Source organism: Astatotilapia calliptera, chromosome 19, assembly GCF_900246225.1.
Source record: "Astatotilapia calliptera chromosome 19, fAstCal1.2, whole genome shotgun sequence".
NCBI lineage: Eukaryota > Metazoa > Chordata > Actinopteri > Cichliformes > Cichlidae > Astatotilapia > Astatotilapia calliptera.
The window spans coordinates 15,139,848-15,162,460 of record NC_039320.1 but is presented as its reverse complement, the minus strand read 5'-3'; the positions used below and the strand labels follow the sequence as shown (position 1 = coordinate 15,162,460).

At 41.1% G+C, this 22,613-nt stretch overlaps 1 protein-coding gene and 1 long non-coding RNA gene across 3 annotated transcripts; one reads left to right on the top strand and one right to left on the bottom strand.

The window, feature by feature from the left end:
• The first annotated feature begins 683 nt into the window (after nucleotides 1-683).
• LOC113012550 (uncharacterized) lies at nucleotides 684-3,597 on the top strand. Its single transcript, XR_003270717.1, has 2 exons — nucleotides 684-1,416; nucleotides 2,530-3,597. It is a non-coding gene; the product is annotated as an uncharacterized LOC113012550 (long non-coding RNA).
• Nucleotides 3,598-8,576: 4,979 nt separating this feature from the next.
• Nucleotides 8,577-18,560, bottom strand: rbm25a (RNA binding motif protein 25a). Of its 2 annotated transcripts, none has more exons than XM_026151902.1 (18): nucleotides 18,372-18,560; nucleotides 17,973-18,100; nucleotides 17,499-17,548; nucleotides 17,082-17,252; nucleotides 16,614-16,671; nucleotides 16,090-16,250; nucleotides 15,639-15,833; nucleotides 15,428-15,511; nucleotides 12,060-12,322; nucleotides 11,355-11,466; nucleotides 11,140-11,229; nucleotides 10,947-11,020; nucleotides 10,691-10,841; nucleotides 10,095-10,497; nucleotides 9,684-9,988; nucleotides 9,492-9,590; nucleotides 9,342-9,389; nucleotides 8,577-9,062 (listed from the first exon to the last, which is right to left on the bottom strand). In XM_026151902.1, the coding sequence occupies exons 2-18, from the start codon at nucleotides 18,076-18,078 to the stop codon at nucleotides 8,970-8,972; spliced, it is 2,463 nt and encodes an 820-aa protein (XP_026007687.1). In that variant the 5' UTR covers nucleotides 18,079-18,100; nucleotides 18,372-18,560; the 3' UTR covers nucleotides 8,577-8,969. The 2 variants fall into 2 exon arrangements, with proteins under 2 accessions (XP_026007687.1, XP_026007688.1); XM_026151903.1 differs by having other exon boundaries at nucleotides 15,428-15,508.
• Between the last annotated feature and the right edge of the window lie 4,053 nt (nucleotides 18,561-22,613).

Below are 22,613 nucleotides of genomic sequence, written 5' to 3'. Positions count from 1 at the left end.
GAGCCGGGGACGATGTCTTTATAGCATTAGCTTACAGGCAGTGTAAGCAGATCAAGAAGAGAGAGTCTTTTTGGAAACAATAAACGGTTCATGGGGCGCTGGAGTGTTCAGTGGCGGTTATACATTCAGAAATAACAACTGGAGCACTTTCATTAAAGGTCCACAGTCCTCGAGAATTGGAGTGTTCCTGAATCATTTTAAAAAGAGTTCATATAAGTACGCTTATCTGTCCTTCTACAGCGTCTCTGAAAGCACTCAAACACATGACTCTCCTCCACAGAGTCTATATCCAGTGCAGTACCAACGATACTATACCATTCCTTGTTGGGCTCGGTGTATACGGTTGGTTTCACTTTTGGTGCCGACAACATTTTGAGCATTTTCTACAGTTTGTGAAATGGTCGCCATTGGCATTACGTGCCAGTAGTGTTCGCTAATTGACTTTACCGGGGATTATATTTATTACAACGTTACTGCGCGGAAGTGATCATAGTGTATGCTTATGAACGTGAGTGGTAGGTGTTATTAGTGCGACTTTACCCTTAATTAGTTTTCCCACCGGAAGTAGAGTTGTTTATGCGACGTGATGGCTAGAGCAGTCCCAAACAATCGATCGCGTTTATTAACAGACCAATTCTCTCCAAACTTTAGGGTAAGCTAGACTAGAGATATGGTTGCAATAATACGAACAAGGGCGCAACAGCATATTGACAATGGCGAGAACTTTAATATTTACATTGTGTTAGTGCACCCATCGCTCCGCATCCTTAACGCTACATTGATGTCGAGAGTCTCTGACACAGCTGTGCTCTGCAGCACAGACACCCTGCTTATCTGTGATTCGGCCAGACTGGTGTTGAACTCCAAAGACATGCGCGGGGTTAGGTTAGTTGCTGTTGGTGTGAGTGGTTGTCTGAGTCTCTCTAATAACCCTCCAACAGACTGGCGACCTGTCCAGGGTGTACTTTTGCCCTATGACAGCTGGAATACAACCTGAATAAAATAAGTAGGAGAAAATGAATGATGTTTATGAACTGTAGTTAATGTAGTCAGACAATAAGTTACCGAGCAACAGGCCACAAGTCTTGGTGCAGAATCATACTAAGATTTAAAAAATAAAATGTTGGCACTGGTGTTTGAAACAGTATACTGTCAGTAAGACTGGAGCAACTGCACACATCTGGAAACAAATAACTAGAGTAGTTAAGTAACATTTTGTTACTGCATCCATTTAGCCAGGTATAATTAGCATGTCTACATACATGTCATTTCTAATGTGGTCCTATGTGGTATGTTGTAGGACAGTGAAGTGTCTGACACTGACCATGTACCAGTGCCTGAGAACACTGGTATGGAGGGGGAGAACGCACCTCTTTACTGTATTTGTCGGAAACCAGACATCAACTGCTTCATGATGTAAGTATATATCAGTTTTATATTTGCAGTACGTGCAGTAGGGGTGGGCGCTAGCTTCAGCAATGTTATCAGAGTTTTGTTTTTTTTTAATGAAGAGCTTCTATTTCGAGAAAACTACCAATAAGGATATATGCACAGATCTAGAAAACAATACTGTAACATTTTATTGATGCTTGCAGTTTGGAGGCAGCAGTATTTGCAAGTGTAACTAAATTCCAGGCATTTTCCATCCTTCTTTTCATATCAGCTTTTTTCTAATTGTCAGTGTGAACCAAGGTGTCAGCAGCAGCATTATAGTGCAAAAGTAGTGACCCAGCATAGATCAAATGTAAGCACAAAAGTAGCCAAGGTAGTGTTTTTCCTGGAAGTTTTAAGTGAAAGGATAAAGTAACTGCTTACCACTTTAAATGGTAAATGGTAAATGGCCTGTATTTGTATAGCGCTTTTCTAGTCCCTAAGGACCCCAAAGCGCTTTACACAACCTGTCATCCACCCATTCACACACACATTCACACACTTTAGTTTAACAATGATTAATGAAATGTAACCGTGTAACTCATCAGCAGTCTGCACAGTATGGTCACATATTAAAACTGAAGAATATGTTGTACTTGTTGTAGTGTTTCATCATGGGTCCAGTTTTTACCCAGGTGCTTAAAGCCCTTCTTTACACTCATGTAACACCAACAGTAATTTCCAACCACTATTTCCTGTTCCTGTCAGTCAAACAAACAGACGACAAACATCTTCTATAAACAGGAATAATGTCATTTTATCGGATTAGAAAACATCTAATCTAGCGTTGATATTACACTGCTGTTTAGTGTCTGGCTGATCTCAGTGTCACCAAAATATCTGCCCTACATGTCAAACAATGAGAGAACTTGAAACAGTAACATCACCTAGCAGCTTATTTTAATTAGTGCTAACGTTTTGTTTGCTGGCTAACATTGCTATTATTATAGTCACAGTTAATTGACTTTGAATAGCTTTATTTCAAAAGTAATTTTACAATTTCACAGCCATTTAGCTGTGTTAACTGTACATGCTGTAGGTCATAAGGCGTGCATGGATCATTTTTATAATCAGCCTCTTATCTTTTGTCCACCACAGGCTTTGCCATGATAAATTGGTCAGTTGACAACCAGGAGCCGTACACCTTAACCTCAGAGGCCAGGACATCCAGGGGCAGTGTGAACACGCACTTGCTTAAATGGGACGCAAGACGGACTATAGAGGGCCACCCCCTTGCCAGACAACCAAGTGCTGTCCCTGTCCACGGCCAGTGTGAGAAGGACTCTCACTAAAGTCAACCCACACAAAGCTGCTGGACCAGACAATATACCTGGACGCGTGCTCGGAGCCCGTGCTGACCAGCTGACTGATGTCCTAGCGGGCATCTTTAACATCTCCCTGAGTCAAGCTGTTGTGCCACAGTGCTTTAAAACCACCACCATCATACCTGTCCCCAGACCTTCCCAAAGCCTAATTACACAATGATTGCCTGAGCCTATTCTTGTTAAATGATGAAAAACTCAAAGGCACGTTTGGGCAGTGGATCTGTGTGAAATCAGCAGCTTGCAAAACTAAATCAAAATGTGTGCTATTGATTCTAAAAATAGAAATCACAATAAAGTTCAACATTTACTAAAACTGCCATTCAGTCATCTGAGAGTCTTTACTCATGAAATTATAACGGTTAGATGAATGTATATGCAGTGATTTACTGATCAATGATAAAAGGGGAGATTTATGCAATAACGAAGACTGTCATGAAAAGTATTTGGCATCTGATCTCCTGTAACCTGCGGAGCTAAGCTGTTTTACCAGCTCTGCTCTCTGATTTTTCTTTTTTCTTTTATGAAAAAACACAAGTTGTCAAAGTTATTTGTTTGCAAATGTATTTCAGAAATATCGACATACTTTTTTTAATCAGCAGAAACTTTATGTCAGTAGTGCAAAAACCTGCACTGATCTGACCTCATTTCTTCCTCATCCTGATTCCTGACCTGGGAAGGGAGAGAAATATTTGTTTTTGTTTGTCTTCTTGTTTTATTTAATTCCTTGTGGGATTTGGATCCAACACGTAAAGTATGCATATTATGCACACACACAAACACACATGCAGCTATTACCCATTTCTTGTATTCTTGAATAAAGACATTGATTTGACACATTTAATTAGCGGCCAATTGTTTTTATTGTTCAATTATTAAGAAAAAAAAGGTGGGGGTGGGTGGGATGGAAAGGGAGAGAGGAGAGAAAACCCCAACAATCCCCTCTGAGCAAGCACTAGGCGACAGTGGATAGGAAAAACTCCCTTTAAAATTAAAGGAAGAAACCTATGACAGAACCAGGCTCTAGAGGGGGCAGTCAACTGTCGGGACTGGTTGGGGGGTGATTGTGAAAAGAGGGGAGGGAGATGGGAGAGGTGTTAGTAGTTAAGGGGAGGGGGGGGGGGAATTAAGCTGGAGCAGAGGTGGGGGAAGAAGAGGTGACAGTGGCAGTAGTGAAAGAAGGAGTGTTCTTCCTCCAGAAGAAGCAGAAGCGTTTTTTCTTTTTCTTCAGCTGCTCTTCCACGAGCACCTTTTTCTCGAGGATGAGGATTTTCAGCTCCTCGATTGTTTCGGTGTTTTGCTTCTGCAGCTTGTTGCATTTTTTCTCCACTTCTTCTATTACGGCTTGTTTTTCTTCCAACCTTTCTTTCAGCACTTTGGATGTTGCCTCCTGTTTCTCAAACTCCTGGAGAAGAAGTTTTTCTTCTCTCTGCTTACTGACCAGCTGTTCTCTTTCTTGAAGCAGGTCTTGATATTTGTGCAGTGTCTCATTGAACTTTACCTGCAGCATCCTGTTGTTTCCCCCCATGAGCTGGAGTTGGCACTCCATGTCTCCCTGCTTTCTGTCCAGCTGCTCTTTCTCTTGAAGGATTTCTTTATTCTGTCGCAGAGCTTCATCAAGCTTTCCTTGCAAGCTTTCATTTTGTTGCTTGATGCTCTGAAGATTGGAATCCATTTCTTTTTGTTTGATTCCTTGTTCCCTTTTCTCTTGGAGGAGCTTCTCATTTGCTTGCTCTGTGCGATCAAGCCTTTTTTTCTCAACATTGTATATTAGCTCCATGTCTCGGAGCTTGGAGTGCAGCCCTCTCTTCTTCATGCCATCTTCTTTCTTCTCTTGGAGGAGTTTTCTATTTTGTCGAAGAGCTTCATCAAGCTTTCCTTGCAAGCTTTCATTGTGTTGCTTGATGCTCTGAAGCTTGGAATGCATTTCTTTCTCTTTTAACTCCTGTTGCCTTTTCTCTTGGAGAAGCTTTTCATTTTCTAGCAGTGTGCGATCAAGCTTTTTTTTGTATACACTGTACATTAGCTCCATTTCTTGGAGATTGCTGTGCAGCCCTCTCTTCTTCATGCCATCTTGTTTCTTCTCTTGGACAAGTTTTTTATTTTGTTGCAGGGCTTCATCAAGCTTTCCTTGGAGCTCCTGGTTCTTTTTGTCCATGTCATGGAGAGCTTGTTGTTTCTCCTCAATAATAGCTTCCTTTTCTTGAAGCTGGTATGACAACTTTTTTAGTTCAGCGCTCTTTCGCTCATTTTTCTCCATCAAGAACTTAATCTTCTCTGTGTTTCTGAGCGCTTCATCCTCCATTTCTTCCAAACGCTTTTCCTCTAGTTCCACTTGGTCACACCAAGGAAGAGAGGAAAGGGAAGAGTCTAGTGGCTCATCCCAGGGAAGAGCGTATGGGTCAACTTCTTGTCCCTTTGGATTTGTTTGAGACATGTTGGGTCTGGATACAGTTACAACTGCAAAGGATCCAAATATTTCAAAAGGCTTTTCTGGCGAACGGTTCAATGCTGCACACATCAAGGCTGCGAGAAACGGACTAAAAGTCGTTGCTCTTCACCCCTATTTATAGGTTTTAAGGGTCAACGGATCAAAGGAAAGAATGGTGGTAAGATTCTACGTGTGTGACGTCATAATTCTGTAAGGCAATGAGGTTGTCACGTGATATTTTTGGAGGAGGGCATTTTTCAACTTGGACAAATTATCAATAAAGTTTCAATCTCTGTTATTTTCCCCAAAAAACGTGTTGTCGTAATAATGTTTTCTAATGTAATTTGTGCCAACAGATGGCGCAGTTTAAAGTTGGCTGTTACTCTGCCCAGGCTGCTACCATAGAAGAAGAATGTAGACCAATAGTACTTTAACGATGTCCGCTGATCGTTTCCGTGTAAATCTTAGCACTGCTTTAGCCGTCAAGCTAAAGGTTTAGCTTCATACTGCCATATTTGCAGAGTAACAAAATATTTAAACGGTCTCAGATCATGGTGAGTATTTGAAAAAATGTTTATTTAATGTGAAGCCTGTGATGTGGAAAGGTTAGCAAGCGTAATTTTGCCTATTGTGTTATACACGGGTGCTTACATCCGAGTAGTGTTGATCTTTTCTAAGGTCCATGGGTTTATCCAACGAGCAGCTAAGTCACCGTTATATCTGTAATTTTGTGGGCAACGTCTTAATGCAAAAAAAAAAAAATCCCGAAGCAACGAAGCAAAGACTAAAAAACCCCACAATGCGTTTTTAAGCTCTCTCTGCGTTCACTGCCTCTGCAAGTGTCAAACTTCCTCGCTTTAGCTGATGCTAACCAACATTAGCGCTTACGGTTCGTATATAAACACAACTGTCAGCCCTTCACTTTTAGTGCCGGTGTTGTGCCAAAGTAGTTACCCCCGTAATATGGATTACAGATAGGGGGGGGGGGGGCACACATTTAGGCAGCCGATGCCACACAGCCTGATAAAATCTGTATCCCTCCATAACTTTTGCTGTGAATAAGACATGGTCTCCAAAGTTACTGTACTTATTGGTTATACTGAGATTGATTTTGCAAATAAACTCATTCGTGATAGCTTCGCTACAAAGTGTAAACCGAGTGTAAATTCACTGGAGAGCGACGTGTTTCCATGATCGCATCTGGTTTTACAGTATTATAGTATCAAAGTCTTTTTCTAGACAAAGTATTCCCAGCAGGTTATTTCAGTGTACAGTTTAAGGTAAACTGTCTTCCACATGGCACATTACAATGTCACGAAACTAATATTAAATTCATCAAGTCTGCTGTTTTCCAGCTTTTACTCTTTATCGCGTCGACTGCAGATCAGTGACAAGTAGCGTACAGAACGGAGCTGGGCAAGTGGCTCCTCCTACTTTGCGCGCTCCCGTGAATGGGGAAACAATTTTTGACAGGGGTAACTACTTTGGCACAACACCGGCAATAAGTCGGACTCGTTCCCGGTGGGTGATGGGCTCCGCCAGGGATGCCCTTTGTCTCCGGTTCTGTTCATAATTTTTATGGACAGGATTTCTAGGCGCAGCCAAGTGGCGGAGGGCTTTCGCTTTGGTAGCCTCAGAATCTCATCTCTGATTTTTGCGGATGATGTGGTTCTTTTGGCTTCATCGGGTGAGGGCCTCCAGCTCGCACTGGAACGGTTCACAGCCGAGTGTGAAGCAGCGGGAATGAGGATCAGCACCTCCAAATCTGAGGCCATGGTTCTCAGCCGGAAAAGGGTGGAGTGCCCACTCCGGGTCGGGGATGAGTTCCTGCCCCAAGTGGAGGAGTTCAAGTATCTCGGGGTCTTGTTCTCGAGTGATGGGAGAAGGGAGCCAGAGATCGACAGACGGATTGGGGCTGCAGCTGCAGTAATGCGGACGCTGCACCGGTCCGTCGTGGTGAAGAGGGAGCTGAGTGTAAAAGCGAAGCTCTCAATTTACCGGTCGATCTACGTCCCTACCCTCACCTATGGCCACGAGCTGTGGGTAGTGACCGAAAGAATGAGATCGCGGATACAAGCGGCAGAAATGAGCTTCCTCCGAAGGGTGGCTGGCCTCTCCCTTAGAGATAGGGTGAGAAGTTCGGCCATCCGGGAGGGGCTCAGAGTAGAGCAGCTGCTGCTCCACATCGAAAGGAGCCAGCTGAGGTGGTTCGGGCATCTGACAAGGATGCCCCCTGGGCGCCTCCTGGGTGAGGTGTTCCAGGCATGTCCCACCGGGAGGAGGCCCCGGGGCAGACCCAGGACACGCTGGAGAGATTATATCTCTCGGCTGGCCTGGGAACGCCTTGGTGCTCCCCCGGACAAGCTGGAGGAGGTGGCTGGGGAGAGGGAGGTCTGGGCCTCTTTGCTTAGGCTGCTGCCCCCGCGACCCGGCCTCGAATAAAGCGGATGAAGATGGATGGATGGATGTATATAATGTTCTCTTTTTGCAGTCGAGGAGCGTGTCAAGACAGATTTCACTGCGTGTTGTACTCCTATAACTATGCATGTGACAAATAAAGGTTCTTGAATCTTCTTCGGTCTACTGGCTCTAATGGTCTCACTTCATATTACCCTCTGCCTAGCATCCTCCTCTATCACATCACCCCGTCTGCATGTCTTTCTTCACTGCATCCTCGACTCCTCTGTGGTCTTGCTCTTCTCCTGCTAGGCTACTCCATATTCATCATCGTTTTTACAGTATACCTACTATCCCTTCTCTGTACATGTCCGACTAACTGACAGTCCCTTACTTCTATCATTGCTCTTCTCTTCAAAACTCGCTTCCACCTGCTTCCTACTTTACAGAGTAGGGAGAATAGGGAACATAATCTGCGAACATCATAGTCCACAGACACTGCTGCTTGACCTTATTTTTCCACCTGCCTATCACTATTGCAAAAAGGACAGGTCTCAGTGCTGAACCCTGTGGCACCCCACTCACCCTTTCTCATACATGTCCTACACCACCATCAGGTACTTCGTCGCCACTCCAGTCTTCCACATGCAATATCACAGTTCCTCTCCAGGCATCCTAGCATATGTTTTGTCTAGATAATAAGATGATAATAAAAGATAACCTATTTGCATCGAAATAAAGTTAAAAATGTGGTGACCAGAAAATATAAGTATGGCTTCATGCCAACAAAGAGCACTATAGATGTTTCCTTTGAGAGAGGTGATTGAGAAGAATAGGGGTCAGAAGGCGTAAACCAGGTACATACATTTACTGCAGTAATCACATCTGTATATGGAAGTGACGCCAATTAAGTTTTTGGTGTTTGAAAAATAATGTCATAATTCAAAAACAGCTAATAATTATTAACAACACAATCAAAAAAAACATACTGTTTTTTTTTTTTTTTTTTTTTTTTAAAAAAAGCATGTTTATTAGTTCACACAATGGAGTAGTGCCTCCAAACAACACCACCAAATTAAAGCAGAATGTGTCCAACACATTGTAGAACAGATGGATGAAATTCCTCCTGAACGGCATTAACAAATAAAAGAATTACAACCAAAGTTTTTTTTTCATGCAGCACATTAGTTTCCAAACCCTTTCAGTTCACAATTTTGACTTTCTCACGCACACTCTCTCACACACTCTCTCACACACACACACACAAGGCAGCAGCTCTTTGCCGATGGAATGGAGCGCCGTGTGGGCATGTTCACAGTCTGCTGGACCAGAAAACTGCAGACAGTAGAACTGAAAGCTCAGGAAGTCAGTCAGAGAGTCGCGTTTACTTATTTGACCAGTCCAATCTTCTTTGCTTCTGTTTCATATATCAGTAACCTCCACATTTTTACTATGAAGACTTCTGCTTCTTCATCAAGAACCTAAAGACAAACAGTTCAGTTAAACATACTATATATTACAAAGCTGAATGTATTCAATGAGTCAGCACATGTATACAATGTGACTGTCACCAACCATTTTAAGACAGACCAGTCTGGTTTTAAACTGACAGTTTTTCCTTTTTTTGGTTAGTCATCCACTTAATCGACAATGTGTGGTACAGACCATTCAAGGACCATTCAACTGGGTTTCAGTCCCAAAAGATGGATTACATATGTAAGATGTTTAAAGACTTAGGATCCAGGCAAAGTTCAACTTACCATAGCAACATCATCAAGAATACCCTGAGGAGTGCTATGTGCCATTACCTGATCAGAAAAGAAAAATATTAACTAGAGTGAGCAACAAGCCCAACAATTCAACACCACAAGCTTAAAGATACAGATAAACTTCAAAGGATAATAACTGACCTTGGAGCAGACAAAATCAACCAATGTAGCTTCCTCCTCTCCAATGTACTCTATAATCTTCTTATTAATCCACGGTCTAATGCGGCGATCCATCAGAGTCTATGGAAAGCAAAACAAAACATAACATAACTAATAACTAAAATATCAAGCTATGAAAATAAGTGCAATTTCAAAATATGCCAAGCCTTTTACCGAATCAACCATTGCCCAGTCCAAAGGATAGGAGAAGAGCTCTGGCCTGGCAGTGGGGATCTTCTCTATAAGGCTTTTTATGTGTTTCCGTTTCTCCTCTGTGTTAATGCTGCCTTTGGCCCCTGAAATTTCTGCTCCATCGAGCCCCAGACTCTTTTCATCATCACCATAGTCCAGTGGAACCAGTTTCCTTTTGCGAGGCTGCTCATCTGCCTCCTCTTCGTCAAACTTGTTGAAAACACTGTCCACAGTTGCTAATTTCTTTCGCTTTCCTGCGCTGAGCTGACTCGGACTGTTGGTGGCACCTGTAGGAGAAAAAAAAATCATCAGGAAATACTATTTACTCTGGGAAAAAGCAGTGCCATTAAACAACAGATCTGTATGTGTGTTTTGCTTCGTTGCTGTACTCACCCAGCTTGAGGCTGAGGCCAATCTTGGGCCGGTGTTCCTCTGGAGGTTGGACCTCTGGAGTGTTCTCGCCTGGAATTATGATGCCACAAAGAGACTCATTTCCGGGGGTGTTTGGAGTAACGTTTCCACTGGCAGAAGACACAGAAGGAGCAGTGGTGATTGGTCGCATGGCGGGTTTGAGTTGCGGCTTGGCTTCTTGTGAGTCCTCGCCATCGCGGTAATCATCTTCATCTGCCTCTTCCACATCGTCATCTGAATGCTGCGGGGGAACTTGAGGCTCCGGCTCCACAGGCCTTCCGGACCCCCTCTTCTCCCGCTCCTTGTGAGTTTTCTCCTGGTTCACATCCTCCTCCGGTTCAAGTTTCAGAGGTGGCTGTCGTCTGCGCTCTGCTTCCTCCTCCATCTACACAAATATGTAACACATTAAGCAACCTCAGGATATTGTTGTTGACTGGTGGACTGGCATATTAATATTAAATGCACAAACATCATTACAGAACAAGCAAAAAAGCTGTAATTCTGCAAAACAAACTAAAGATCTCTGAGTCTATCAAATGTCTTTGTCAGAGGTTAGGGAAAGTTCCAGGTGGATTTACTCTCTGTAATTCAGCATCAGGATCAGGGTGACCCTCAGCGAGAAGTCTTTGTCTAATTTCCTCCAGCTCCTCCTTCTCCCTCTTCCGGTCACGTTCATCCAACTCGATCTCCTTTTCTCTGTCACGAAGACGCTTCTGCAATGCGCTGCCCCTAAAAAAGAATAAATAAATAAAAAAAAATTAGCATTAACGTAAAGTAATGACAAAAGGCATTAAAAGGATTAAAACATTTTAAAATGCAAATTAACATAATCACCTGTAATATTTCGGGTCATCCCTGTCATCATCATAGTCTTCAAGGAACTCTTTGAGCCTTTTGGCTTCTTTCATCTGATTTTATGCACAAAATGAAACAGTAAACAGTAAATCAAGCCTTCTGTTTCCACGTATCTGAAATAATAAATAGTCTAAAACTCGTATTATGCAGCGTGGCATGCATTCTTGTATACCATTTCACGACGCCTCTCTTCTTCTCGCTCAGCATCTTTGCTATAGTCACGGGCCTTCTTCCTCTCTCTGACCTCCCAATTTTTCAGGCGCTTTAAGAAGGCACAGAAAAGAAATTCCAATCAGTAATCTGTCAAACATTAACAGTAATTTGCTTATGTGCAGTTATTTAAATGAACATTTCATCAAATCAAAATGGGAGAGATGATAAACATACTTCTTGATAAGCTGCTTCCTTATCTCTAAGCCTCCTCTCAAGTCTCCGCCGCTCATACATGTCCTCCTCATCTTCTTCGCGGTCTCGTTTTTTATCGTCTCTAGACCTCTCTCTGTTAAAATAATAATGGGTTACTGATCTGTGAAGTTCATCTTTATATCAAATGAAGTTGAAACGCAATCATTTCAAGGGTATTTGCCCATAGCCAGTGCCAACTGCTGAATACATTTCACTACAGTGTTTTCATTAGTTATTTTGTGATATGGATAGTTTCTACAAATGATCAACTGAACACAACACTCCCCAAAAATAAAAAGTTCCTTAACAGCCTCCAACAAATCCTCATTGGTTTCATTTACAGCTACCAAATGAGTCTTTCATTGTAGCGTTAAAAAAAAAAAAAAAAAAAAAAAAACTAAAAAACTTGCAAAGCCCTAAAGTGGGGAACAAGAATTCATATCTAGCATATCTTTAAATCACAGATAATGAATTATGTTACCAGTATTATGCCACATGCATTGATAAGTCATAACACATGTGGAGAAACTTATGAGTGGATCTTGAGGTCTGTTGTTAGAAACAGCTGGAGCCAACGACCTTTTGATTTCTCAAAGTCCAAACCGTTAGAATTAAGAGACGGCCCTTTAGATGAGTCACAACCGTTTGTGTGTGAGCCAGAACAAACCATCTTGCATTAGAACTGACCTCGATCTGCTGCGAGCTTCACTGACATCTCGACTCCTCTCCCTCTCCCGCTCCTTCGTCCTCTCGCGTTCACGATCCCTCTCTCGCTCACGGTCGCGGTCCCGGTCTCTTTCCCGCTCCTTGTCCCTCTCTCTCTCCCTTTCCTTCTCTTTCTCGCGATCGCGGCGCTCCCTCTCCCGCTCCCGCTCTTTGTCTCTCTCCCTCCTTTCTCTCTCCAGCTCCAGGCGTTCCTTTTCTTTTTTGCCTTTTTCCTCCTCCAATTTCTGCAGGAGCCCACATGGGAAAAGAAAATGAAACTGCATTAGAAGATGCAAAAGGTGAAAAAAAGATCATCATACTAAATTAAATAAACAAGTTATCGGCAAAAAATGGTTTACACTGCCGGTTTCAGAAATGCTCACGTTCTACCATGACTCATTGTTTGGGGGGAGGTTGGCTGCTCCAAGTCAGGAAGTGGTTTCCTCCAGGAAGAGTGGTCCGCAGCTTGAGCAGGTTTAATGTATATACTGCTCAATTTCAGGACACACTTATATAAAACCATAAATGACAGTATATTCTTGAAATACCTAACAAACTGGGGATGTCACAGCTCATATGAGGGGTTTCACCAAAGAAACATTTCCAGTGTTATTGTAAACACTTACAGTCTTCTTTTCCTGTGCAAAGAGATAATTTCTTGTTCTGGCTCCAGTATTTGACCTCCCTTCTTTATCAGATTTGTACAGAATAAATAACAGGCCAACTCAACCTCTGCTGTTACGATGGGCTCTATGGTGATCTGGGATTATTATCTGATATCAAAAGGCAAATAAGTACTGGTCAAACCAACATCTGAATGTTTTCCAATTCAAAGTGTACTCGTGACTGCGGATAAGGGACAGATTTGGCCTGAAATGCATATGCATAGGATTTTACTGGAAATGGGGTTTTTCATATGGCTTGTGGTAAGTAAAAAAAAACAAAAACAACAAATTGAAGCCAGCTTTGAACCTTTTTTAACTTAAGGTCATGAAGATCTAACTATAAACTTGAGATCTCCACTATATAATGCACTGGTTGTACCTATAGGTGCCAAGTGGATTAAAACAAGCCTAAGCTTAACACGGCAAATGGCGTAACTAAGTAAATTACATAATCGGCCCCCACGTGTTTTCTACATGGTCATTTGAGAAGGAGGAAAGCAATGCCTGACTGCAGTGCAAGTGATCCCCTAGAGCAGTGTGGGACTTCAGTATGAAGCCAAACTACTAAATAATAATTTGAACACCATTTTATTTATCTGTAAAGGCAATCACAGCTCACTGGTTCTCACAGCCGTCCATTGACAATCTCAGTAAACAAAGTTTGACCCATTTTTCTACATTCTCACTAGATAACATTTAAATCATGTTCCACAGTCTGTTCTGGAGCTACTGGTGCAAAACTTACAGATGATGAACTAGGGTTTCAGCACTTCTCTGCCCCTACACATCCTACAGGCTACATGTAGAAGGAAAAGCAGGTCAAGAGCAAAGTCAATATAATCAGGAAAAAAAAAAGAAGTCCAAACGATTCCTGCGAAGCAGTTTCATCTTATTACAACTCATCCACATAAATAGCATCCACATCTGTTTGTTTTTAAAGTCAATGCAAATCAGATACTGCATTTCATTTTGCCACAAAGAAATTAGTGAAGCAGTCTTACCGCCAGGTTGTGGTGTCTGTCTGGTCTCACCAACCCAATTTAAAAATAAAAAATAAAAAAGGAAAAGGGAAAAAAAATAAACCCTTCAGAGTCAGACCCACAGTTCAAACAGACCTGTGGCTGATTTAAAAAAAATATATATACCAGCTGGTAGCTTTGTGGATCTGGACTGGTTAACAACATAAACTACCACATGTTAAATGTGGGTCTGACAGCTATTAACTAAAAAAAAAAGAAAAAAAAAAAAGGACCACAGAGGAGGAAACTACAAAACTGTAATTTAACTCAAGTCTGCTAAAGTCTGCACACCATTTTAGCATTTCTACCTTCGCTCCGAAGGGAGGGCTTTGACAGATACACATTATTTGTTTTGAAACAGTTTTTCCCTAACCTACCTACAACTTACCTCCTGTATTAAACTAGTTAGTAGTGAGTTTGAAACATACTAATTGGAAAACAATTTTAAAACATTGCCATGAGCAGGTTCCTAACATACTGTGTGTTTGATGTGGTGTGAGGCTTGTTCCCCTTTGTTGATGGAAGTTTTTTTTAGTATATAACATCAATTGTCCTCAGTTCCAGTACAAAGTCACAACGTTTTGGGTTTCGTTAGTAGCCCTATAACTTCTTTTAAAAATACTGATAAGAGAACCTTGTTTTAAAAAGCGACAAAGAAAACAGTTGAATGGTATTCATACTAAAATATCCCTGCAGCTTATTCCTCCTTATTTATGTTTGCATACTTTATTTATGCATTGTCTCATTGTGGTGTAAATTTCTAAGGGTTAACAAACAAACAAAAAAAAACAAACAAACAAAAAAAAAACCAAAACAGAAACAGCAAAGCAATTACTTACCTTGCAAGTCTTCAGACCGCAGAGTGCTGTGAAGGGGCGCTCCCTGCTTCAGTAATACTACAGGCTGCAGTTCAAACTGCTGCAGTGGTTAGGCTCTTTCAGGCTCTGTGTGTTTTTTAAACACGCTATTTATCATATGAGGACATGCAGAGGTTCACTGAGCTGCCCGACCTTCTTAAACATGATTCACTGTAATCACAACCTGCTAGGAATTTGTCCAGCATCACTTTTTTTTGACAACCTTAGTGCAAGTCGACTGAGAGCCAGCTGCCCCTCTGCAAACCCTCCAGAAGGGAGCGCCCAAAATGAGTAGAGAAGAAATAAAAGATCATACTTACATCCTATCCTCGCAACTTTTTCCCAAAGCTGAGATTCTGAGATTCATCTTGCTCTAGTCACCAAATGAACTCTACCATATTGGTGGGGTTTAATCAATAGATTAGCTTTGGTTGGAATTTCACATTGTGTCCATGCACTCTGTGTGATGAATTTAGCTTGTGAAGAGCGAAATATTTTAGTCTCAATCAGTACTGTGAACAGTGACAACTCGTGGCCAGTTTGGAAATACTGACATGTACTATAAAGTAATCAATCGGTGGCTGAAGTATTAATGGATCATAAATCAACATCAACTACGTTCTGTACCCTTTGAATTCCACTAGCTACTCTAAGAACTTACTGACTACCAAAAGACTTTGTTTGACAGAAACAGAATAGTCTTAAACTGCAGATCCATTTTGCGTTAGAGGAATTTCTACTAACAAATGTGGAGGATTTCTTCTTCAAAACCTAAATTACACAGTAACAAGAGCAGTCTGATACATTACCTTGTGTGTGTCCCGGAATTTACTGATCTCTCTGGAAATCAAGTCTCTCTTGTCATCCTCCATCTCCATGGCATTGATATCCTCCTTACACAAAGTGAAGAGAGAAAGGAAACAAACACACTAAGCACTCCAAAAAAAAAATTTAATACTACAACAGCCAGAGCCATGCTCCAGCCCCTTCTCCTCCCCGTGTGCATCATGCAAAGACTACCTCCTCTTTCTTCTCTTTCCGCTTCTTGATGCGAGGCTGACTGTCAGGATCCTGTGAGGGAGCATTAAGCTCACTTGCATACTCTCGGATGAGGACATCTATTGCCCCCTTCACAGCCTGGTCTCTACGCAGGGTTTCTTCATCAAGAACCTCCTCTTCGTCTTCATCCCCGTTTTTCCCGCTGCCACCGACTCCCTATTGATTAGATCGAGAAAGATTTGGAGACAAGAGAGGTAAGGCTGCCAGCTTGCTAAGTTGGAAGGAATAAAAGAGGAAGACCTCAGAAGAGGTTTGTGGATTTAATAAAAGAGGAAATGGAGTGGGTTGGTGTGAAAGAGGAGGACGCTAGGAATACGATGAGATGGAGGCAGATGAGCCACTGTGGTGACCTCTAAATGTAGCTTCCAAAAGAAAAGGAAGAGTCAAAATAAAAGACAGATGAGCAGCATACCCCATTTGCACTCCTCTTCTTGGCCTTCCACTCATCTAGCTGAGCCTTAGTCTTGGCATCGACCTTCACCAACAGCTTCTTATCACCCAAGAGCAACTCATGCAGGAGTCTGAGGGCTCGCAGTGTGGATTCAGGCTCCTTATACTCACAGAAACCAAAAGCTTGCAGGAGTTAAGACGAAAACAAAGTTAGTTCACAAGGTTTTCAAATTCAGCCCACGAAGATATTTGATAACTTTTTTTTGTTAGAAAAAATGGAGTAAACATATGGGGAAAAACAAGAATCTGACATTCAATTTCAAATGTCCTAATTCTCCAAATCACTGATTGACTGACTATACCAGAGAAATGACCAAAAACCACATACATAAAATTAACATGTGAAAATAGGTCTTTAAGCATGATAAATAAGAGGGTAAGTATGTTTAACAGGATTTAAAATTCTAGGAGTGTCATCCCTGTGCACCATCCCATGCACAAACACCAAAAAAGGTTTAAAATGTGCTTTTGTTTTTGTGCTGTTACCTTGAAGTTTCCCAGAGGCACCCTGGACCCTTTTCCAGCTTAGAACAATACCACATTTCTATATTCAAAGAGAACAGAAAACAAGGATTTTTTGTGTTTAGTAGTCCAGATAATTACAATAATTAACAAGTAAATGATCACATATAAAACACTATTGTTGTATCCCTATAACAATACTTGTGATCAAATATGATGAAAACCTCACTCCTTTTTACTTTTATTATACGTTGGAGATTTGCATTTGACTAAAACAAGAATAAATGTCTGTCACCTGCAACTCCTGAACCACTGTCATCTTTTAAATATTATTATGACTGCAACCTCTAAATATTTAAAGTGCTCTCATAAAAAAAATAAAGATTTGTCTAGCTGCAGACAGATTTTATTCCAAATTGATAATTGTTTCACATGAAAAGATCACTAACGTACATTAACCGGATTATTCCAGTTGAGTAACAGTAAACTTACAGCCAGAAGCTGCCTGACCAACATGTCAGATGCCTTTTCAGAAATGTTGCCCACAAATACAGTGGTGGTGGGGCCGCCACCATCCTCCGTATCCTTGGCTCTGATCGTGCCAGGCTCTTTCTTCGGAGTCATCGGCTTCTGTGCTACAGCAACTGTGGCTGGAACGAGCACCTGCAAAATAAATTTGATGTATGCAAATGTCACTCTTATTCAGAGTAACACCAAAGCAAACCAAAAAAAATGCAAATACAACAAGCAACCGATGGCGAGCATAGGGGTTTTATTCTTTAACAATATAATATAATAATAATATTAATAATAATAAAAAAAGAATTCCACCAGGCATCATTGTTAATATGTGCAAGTATGTTTTTAATAGTAGGTAGGTTATTCAGAATGCTCCTGCTTCGAACTCACTGTGGGTGTGGGGGTCACTACACCCATATGAACCGGTATCATAGGAGTCCCTGAAAACAGAAACAAAATACAGCACTCAGTCAGGTGTTATGTATATTATAACAGATAATATACATAACTGCATGTAAAATTCCCAAAGCCAATAACAAAAAAAGTGATCTGCAATTTTAACATTTAATTTTCTGAATATTAAATGTTAAGGTAATTTTCCTGTAACATTCCTCAATCTCTCTCTCTCTCTCTGGGGTATTAAGTTATGTCAGTTTATTGGGCCTTTAGGTATCTTACTTCTCAACAGTTATCTATGTGCACTCATTTTCAAAGAAATTCTACCGTCAACTGATGCTTCACCCACATTATGTGGTTGTAGATTTAGATCACCCTGCTGCTTTTCCTTGAATGTCACAGAGCTGCCACTTCACAGTGTGTTCCTTAAAAAGGCTACAGAGCAAGTTTAAAAAAACTTTTCAATACCTGGTGGGACTGCAGGAGCAAAGCCTGCATACTGTGGAGGGGGGATCCTAGGTGGTAACTGTGGGATACCAATCTGCTGGCGGTTTATCGGAGGAGGATACGACATCCTGAAGACTCCAGAAACCTACCTACAGAGGAGAAAAGATATTTAGCAAATTAGCAAAACATCAGAGGAACATTTCTTTATGTCCTCGGGCTTTTGTTAAGATCATGACAGTAGTATTTTTCACAAGGATAGACAAAATGATCGTTAGTATGACCAACTGAGCAGGTAGGATATCTGCTCACCCACGTAAAAGCAGCTACATTAACTAGCTAAATTAGCTGAGACTGGCTAACGCTACTCTGTGGCCTTGCTGCTAAATATTAGCTGCAGCGGTCAAGCACGGATTTACCTACCCGGTACACCAAGAGTAAAATAAAACTGGAGCCTAATTACGGAGTTAATTGTCCAAATAAAGCCCAGTTAAAGTCAACTGACAGAAAAGCCCAACGCTAATGATTAGCGTTGTAATTTTCATCGGTGAGCAACGAGAACCTCTACGGATACAAATAACTGGGACCGATTCTTTTCCGAAATGAATCATGGGAAAACATCGTCACACGTTTTCTTTGTTGCCCTGTTTTTAGTCTGGCAGGCAGGAAACACACCCGCGTGTCCTAAATAAAAAATAACGGGACTTTACAAATGTGCTAAATAAATAAAAAATAAAAAAAACAGAACAGTTATCTGAACTTTGCTTTCAATGTGGAAAAAAATAGAGAGGGGAAAAATATAACAAAGGATTCTAAAATATAAAAAGGGGTTGATCATAGAATTAGAGACATTAGCTTATAGAACAAATTAAATATACATATTTATTTGTGTAGTAAATGGTAAATGGCCTGTATTTGTATAGCACTTTACTTAGTCCCCAAGGACCCCAAAGCGCTTTACACTACATTCAGTCATCCACCTGTTCACACACTGGTGATGGCAAGCTACATTGTAGCCACAGCTACGCACTTTGTAAATGTTTTCTATGAGAAATGTGGATTACATTGTTAGTTAATGAAAATTAAGACTGATACAATCAGAATAACATTTATAATTTGTTGCAAATTACTATACACTATGTGTCTAGTTATATACAGTGCAAAAGCCTTGAGCCATCCTACATTCCTCTGTATTTTGCATCTAAGGAGGCAGATTTTATTGTAATTTTTAATAAAAAATAAAAGAAAGAAAAAAGAAAGAAAAAAATCCCAAAGATAACACAGTTTGACAAACTTAAACAGCAATGATTTACAAAAAGATATATATATTAGCTGAAAACTTGGCATATCTCTGCATGTTTTGCAGAAAATCTATCCAAAGCAAATGAACAGTATCTGAATATCATGTCCTTAAGAAACAGATAAATAATTCCAGCAAAGACAAGATACAGGACCTGAGAGACGCATCAAGCCCTTCAGTTGATCCAGCTGCTGTTCACTGAAGCCTCATCAGAAAATATCTCAGTGGAATGGAAGTGGAAGCCGTGTGGGATCATTTTGACAGAGAACAGAACAAAAGTAGCCGACATCTAAAGAAGAACTTTGAATGTCTTTCAAGAAACCTGGAGAACTATTCCTGAAGGCTACCTAAAGAAATTACAAGAAATCTTACCTGAGAATGTTCAGCCTGTGTTTAAGAATAAAGGTGGTCATACAACCCCACAAACATGTAAGCACATTAGAATTGTACAAGCATTTATTTCTTTTTTAAGTGGACACATCATGAATGTGTGCTTTTAGGATGCCCTGAGTTTCTGAGCTTTAGTTTTGTATACAAGCACAACAAGTGCAACAGATGAAGAGTACAGGAACTCACAAGTGCTGCTGAAAACAACAGGTTCCTGTACAGAAGACACAGAAGTAGAAAAAAGCCTGCCCATGAAAATAAATCGGCAAGGGCCCACCTAAAATTTGTTCCTAATGGTCTGTAACTAATGATACAGTCATTGCTGTACTTACTTCTCATTTTCCTAGTAAAATATGAAGAAATTAGACTTTTGCACAGTACTCAAAGTACAAAGAATTTTCAAGTCCCAGCTTGGGTTTGTCCCTAGTCTCCAATAATTGTCCAAATAGGACCCAGAACATCAGGATGAAATCCAATCCAATCCAAGGTTTTTCCTGGCAAGCCTTACTGAGGGCTAAAAAAAGAACAATATAACTTTTGTATCTCTACTTTTAGACGCTTGGTGGCGCTAAAGTCTTACTTTCGTAAATTTGTAACTACAGGACCCTGTTTTACAAGAACCAGTCGCTTACGGTCAGCCTTACCAGAACTAGGAAGATGATAAGATGAGTATCTCAGTGGCATGACTGACATGAAATAGCATGTCTTCATGTGATGTTACAATCGTACTTTCCCTTTCGTTTCCTTTATTTTCTTTCAAGAGCAAAATCGTGACCGTAGACTATTTGCTGAGAGAAAACAAACATGTTTCGGTGCCACCCAAGTGTTCATTTCGATCACGTGAAAGTTCCTTTTAATTTGTTTGTGAAACGACAGAGAGGCCTTGGACTTTTTTTATTTTCACTTCCAATTTTACATTTTACTGAGGATAAGAAAAATATTTAGGATTCATCTTTATTGCCATTACACATGTATAAATACAGTTTACATCTAATCGGACGTGCAAGAGCAGTAAGTGCAATAGAAGAAGATTATATAGTAATCAACCAGTAATCAGTAATCAATGTGACATAGACCGCAGCCTCCAGGCTGGGCACACAGCAGTAGGGAGGCAAAGAAGCCCCCCAGCCAGGCTTCACACCATAGACAATTGCCTTCAGATGACCCCAAAGATAAAAATCTAAGGGGGTCAGATCAGGAGACATTGGGGGCCATTTAACTGGCCCACGACCAATCCACTTTCCAGGAAACTGTTCATCTAGGAATGCTCGGACCTGGCACCCATAATGTGGTGGTGCACCATCTTGCTGGAAAAACTCAGGGAATGTGCCAGCTTCAGTGCATAAAGAGGGAAACACATCATCATGTAGCAATTTCAAATATCCAGTGGCCTTGAGGTTTCCATTGATGAAGAATGGACCCACCATCGTTGTACCCCATATACCACACCAAACCATCACTTTTGTTGTTCCAACAGTCTTGGAGGGATCCATCCAATGTGGGTCAGTGTCAGGCCAATAGCGGTGGTTTTGTTTGTTAACTTCACCATTCACATAAAAGTTTGCCTCATCACTGAACAAAATCTTTTGCGTGAACTGAGGGTCCTGTTCCAATTTTTGTTTTGCCCATTCTGCAAATTCTGTGCGCCGATCTGGGTCATCCTCGTTGAGATGCTGCAGTAGCTAGAGTTTGTGAGGGTGCCATTTGTGAGTAGCTAATATCCACCGAAAGGATGTTTGACTAATGCCACTTTCCAGTGACATGCGGCGAGTGCTACGCTGTGGGCTCTTGCTGAATGAAGCTAGGACAGCCACTGATGTTTCTTCATTAGTGACAGTTTTCTTGCGTCCACATTTTGGCAAATCCAACACTGAACCAGTTTCACGAAACTTAGCAAGCAGTTTGCTGACTGTAGCATGGGAGATGGGTGGTCTTGTAGGGTGTCTTGCATTGAAATCTGCTGCAATGACCCGGTTACTGCGTTCACCAGATATCAACCCAAGTTCGGTCCGCTCCTCACGTGTTAACCTCTTCGACATGTCAATGGCTGTGAACAAAGAGAAACTTGTAAATAACTCATGAAAGAATAAAGTTACTTTGAAACCAAGTACACCATTGTTTTTCTTGTGACATTACCAATAATTTTGATGTGTCACATGGCCCTCTTGTATCAAAGATGGCCGACTTCTAAATGGCCACCATGGTCACCACCCATCTTGAGGAGTTTGCCCCCTCACATATGCTAATGTGCCACAAACAGGACTTTAATATCACCAACCATTCCCATTTTATTACGGTGTATAAATGGCCCACCCTGTACTATCTGAATGCGGAGCTACCGTATTAATAAAATTAAGCTTGTTTAAAGCCCGTTAAGAAAGCTGTCCATCTATTCGAGTTAACAGACAGCGATATTACAACAAGAGAATCTAATGGTTCACAATCGAGTATTTTATTAAATGACAGTTTAGTTTATATTACCCCAGCTCTAGCCTGGGTGTCTGCGTCCAAATTTTATGTACCCTACGTCTGCAAGTACAAATATATGCTTTAGGATCATAGGATCAAGTTATCTTGGACGCAAAAAAATTAGACGCTAGTGAAAATTTATTACTTTCCACACACATCTGTGTGTGGAAAGTAAAAGGGACCAAGAATGGTGAGGCAATTTTCTGCAAACTTGACTGGGAAGTAGGCAGGGATTTCATACTTGCTCATTAGTTACCATAGTGATATACCCTGTTAAGACGTGAACCTCCTTCATAGTACAGACACCACAGGGTTAATCACGAAGTTACCTTAATATTAACCTCTGTTTCGTAGTACAGTATGTTCATTTTTGTTCACTGAGTCATGCCACAGTCATGCATCTGAGGTGGGCTAATGACGTCAGAAGAAAAACTTGCACTTGATTCGCCTAGAACCGCTCAGTGGGTTAAGGTGAGGATTAGGGTTAGGATTTGCAATTAGGCTTGAAG

What these genes read in the sequence shown, in the direction of transcription:
- rbm25a (XM_026151902.1), bottom strand. Translation starts at nt 18,078, where the DNA reads ATGTCGTATCCTCCTCCGATAAACCGCCAGCAGATTGGTATCCCACAG. An exon ending in TGCTCCTGCAGTCCCACCAG is followed by an intron (nt 17,549 to 17,972) that starts GTATTGAAAAGT and finishes TTCTGTTTTCAG; the next exon opens with GGACTCCTATGATACCGGTT. An exon ending in AGGAAGCAGCTTATCAAGAA is followed by an intron (nt 11,230 to 11,354) that starts GTATGTTTATCA and finishes GCCTTCTTAAAG; the next exon opens with CGCCTGAAAAATTGGGAGGT.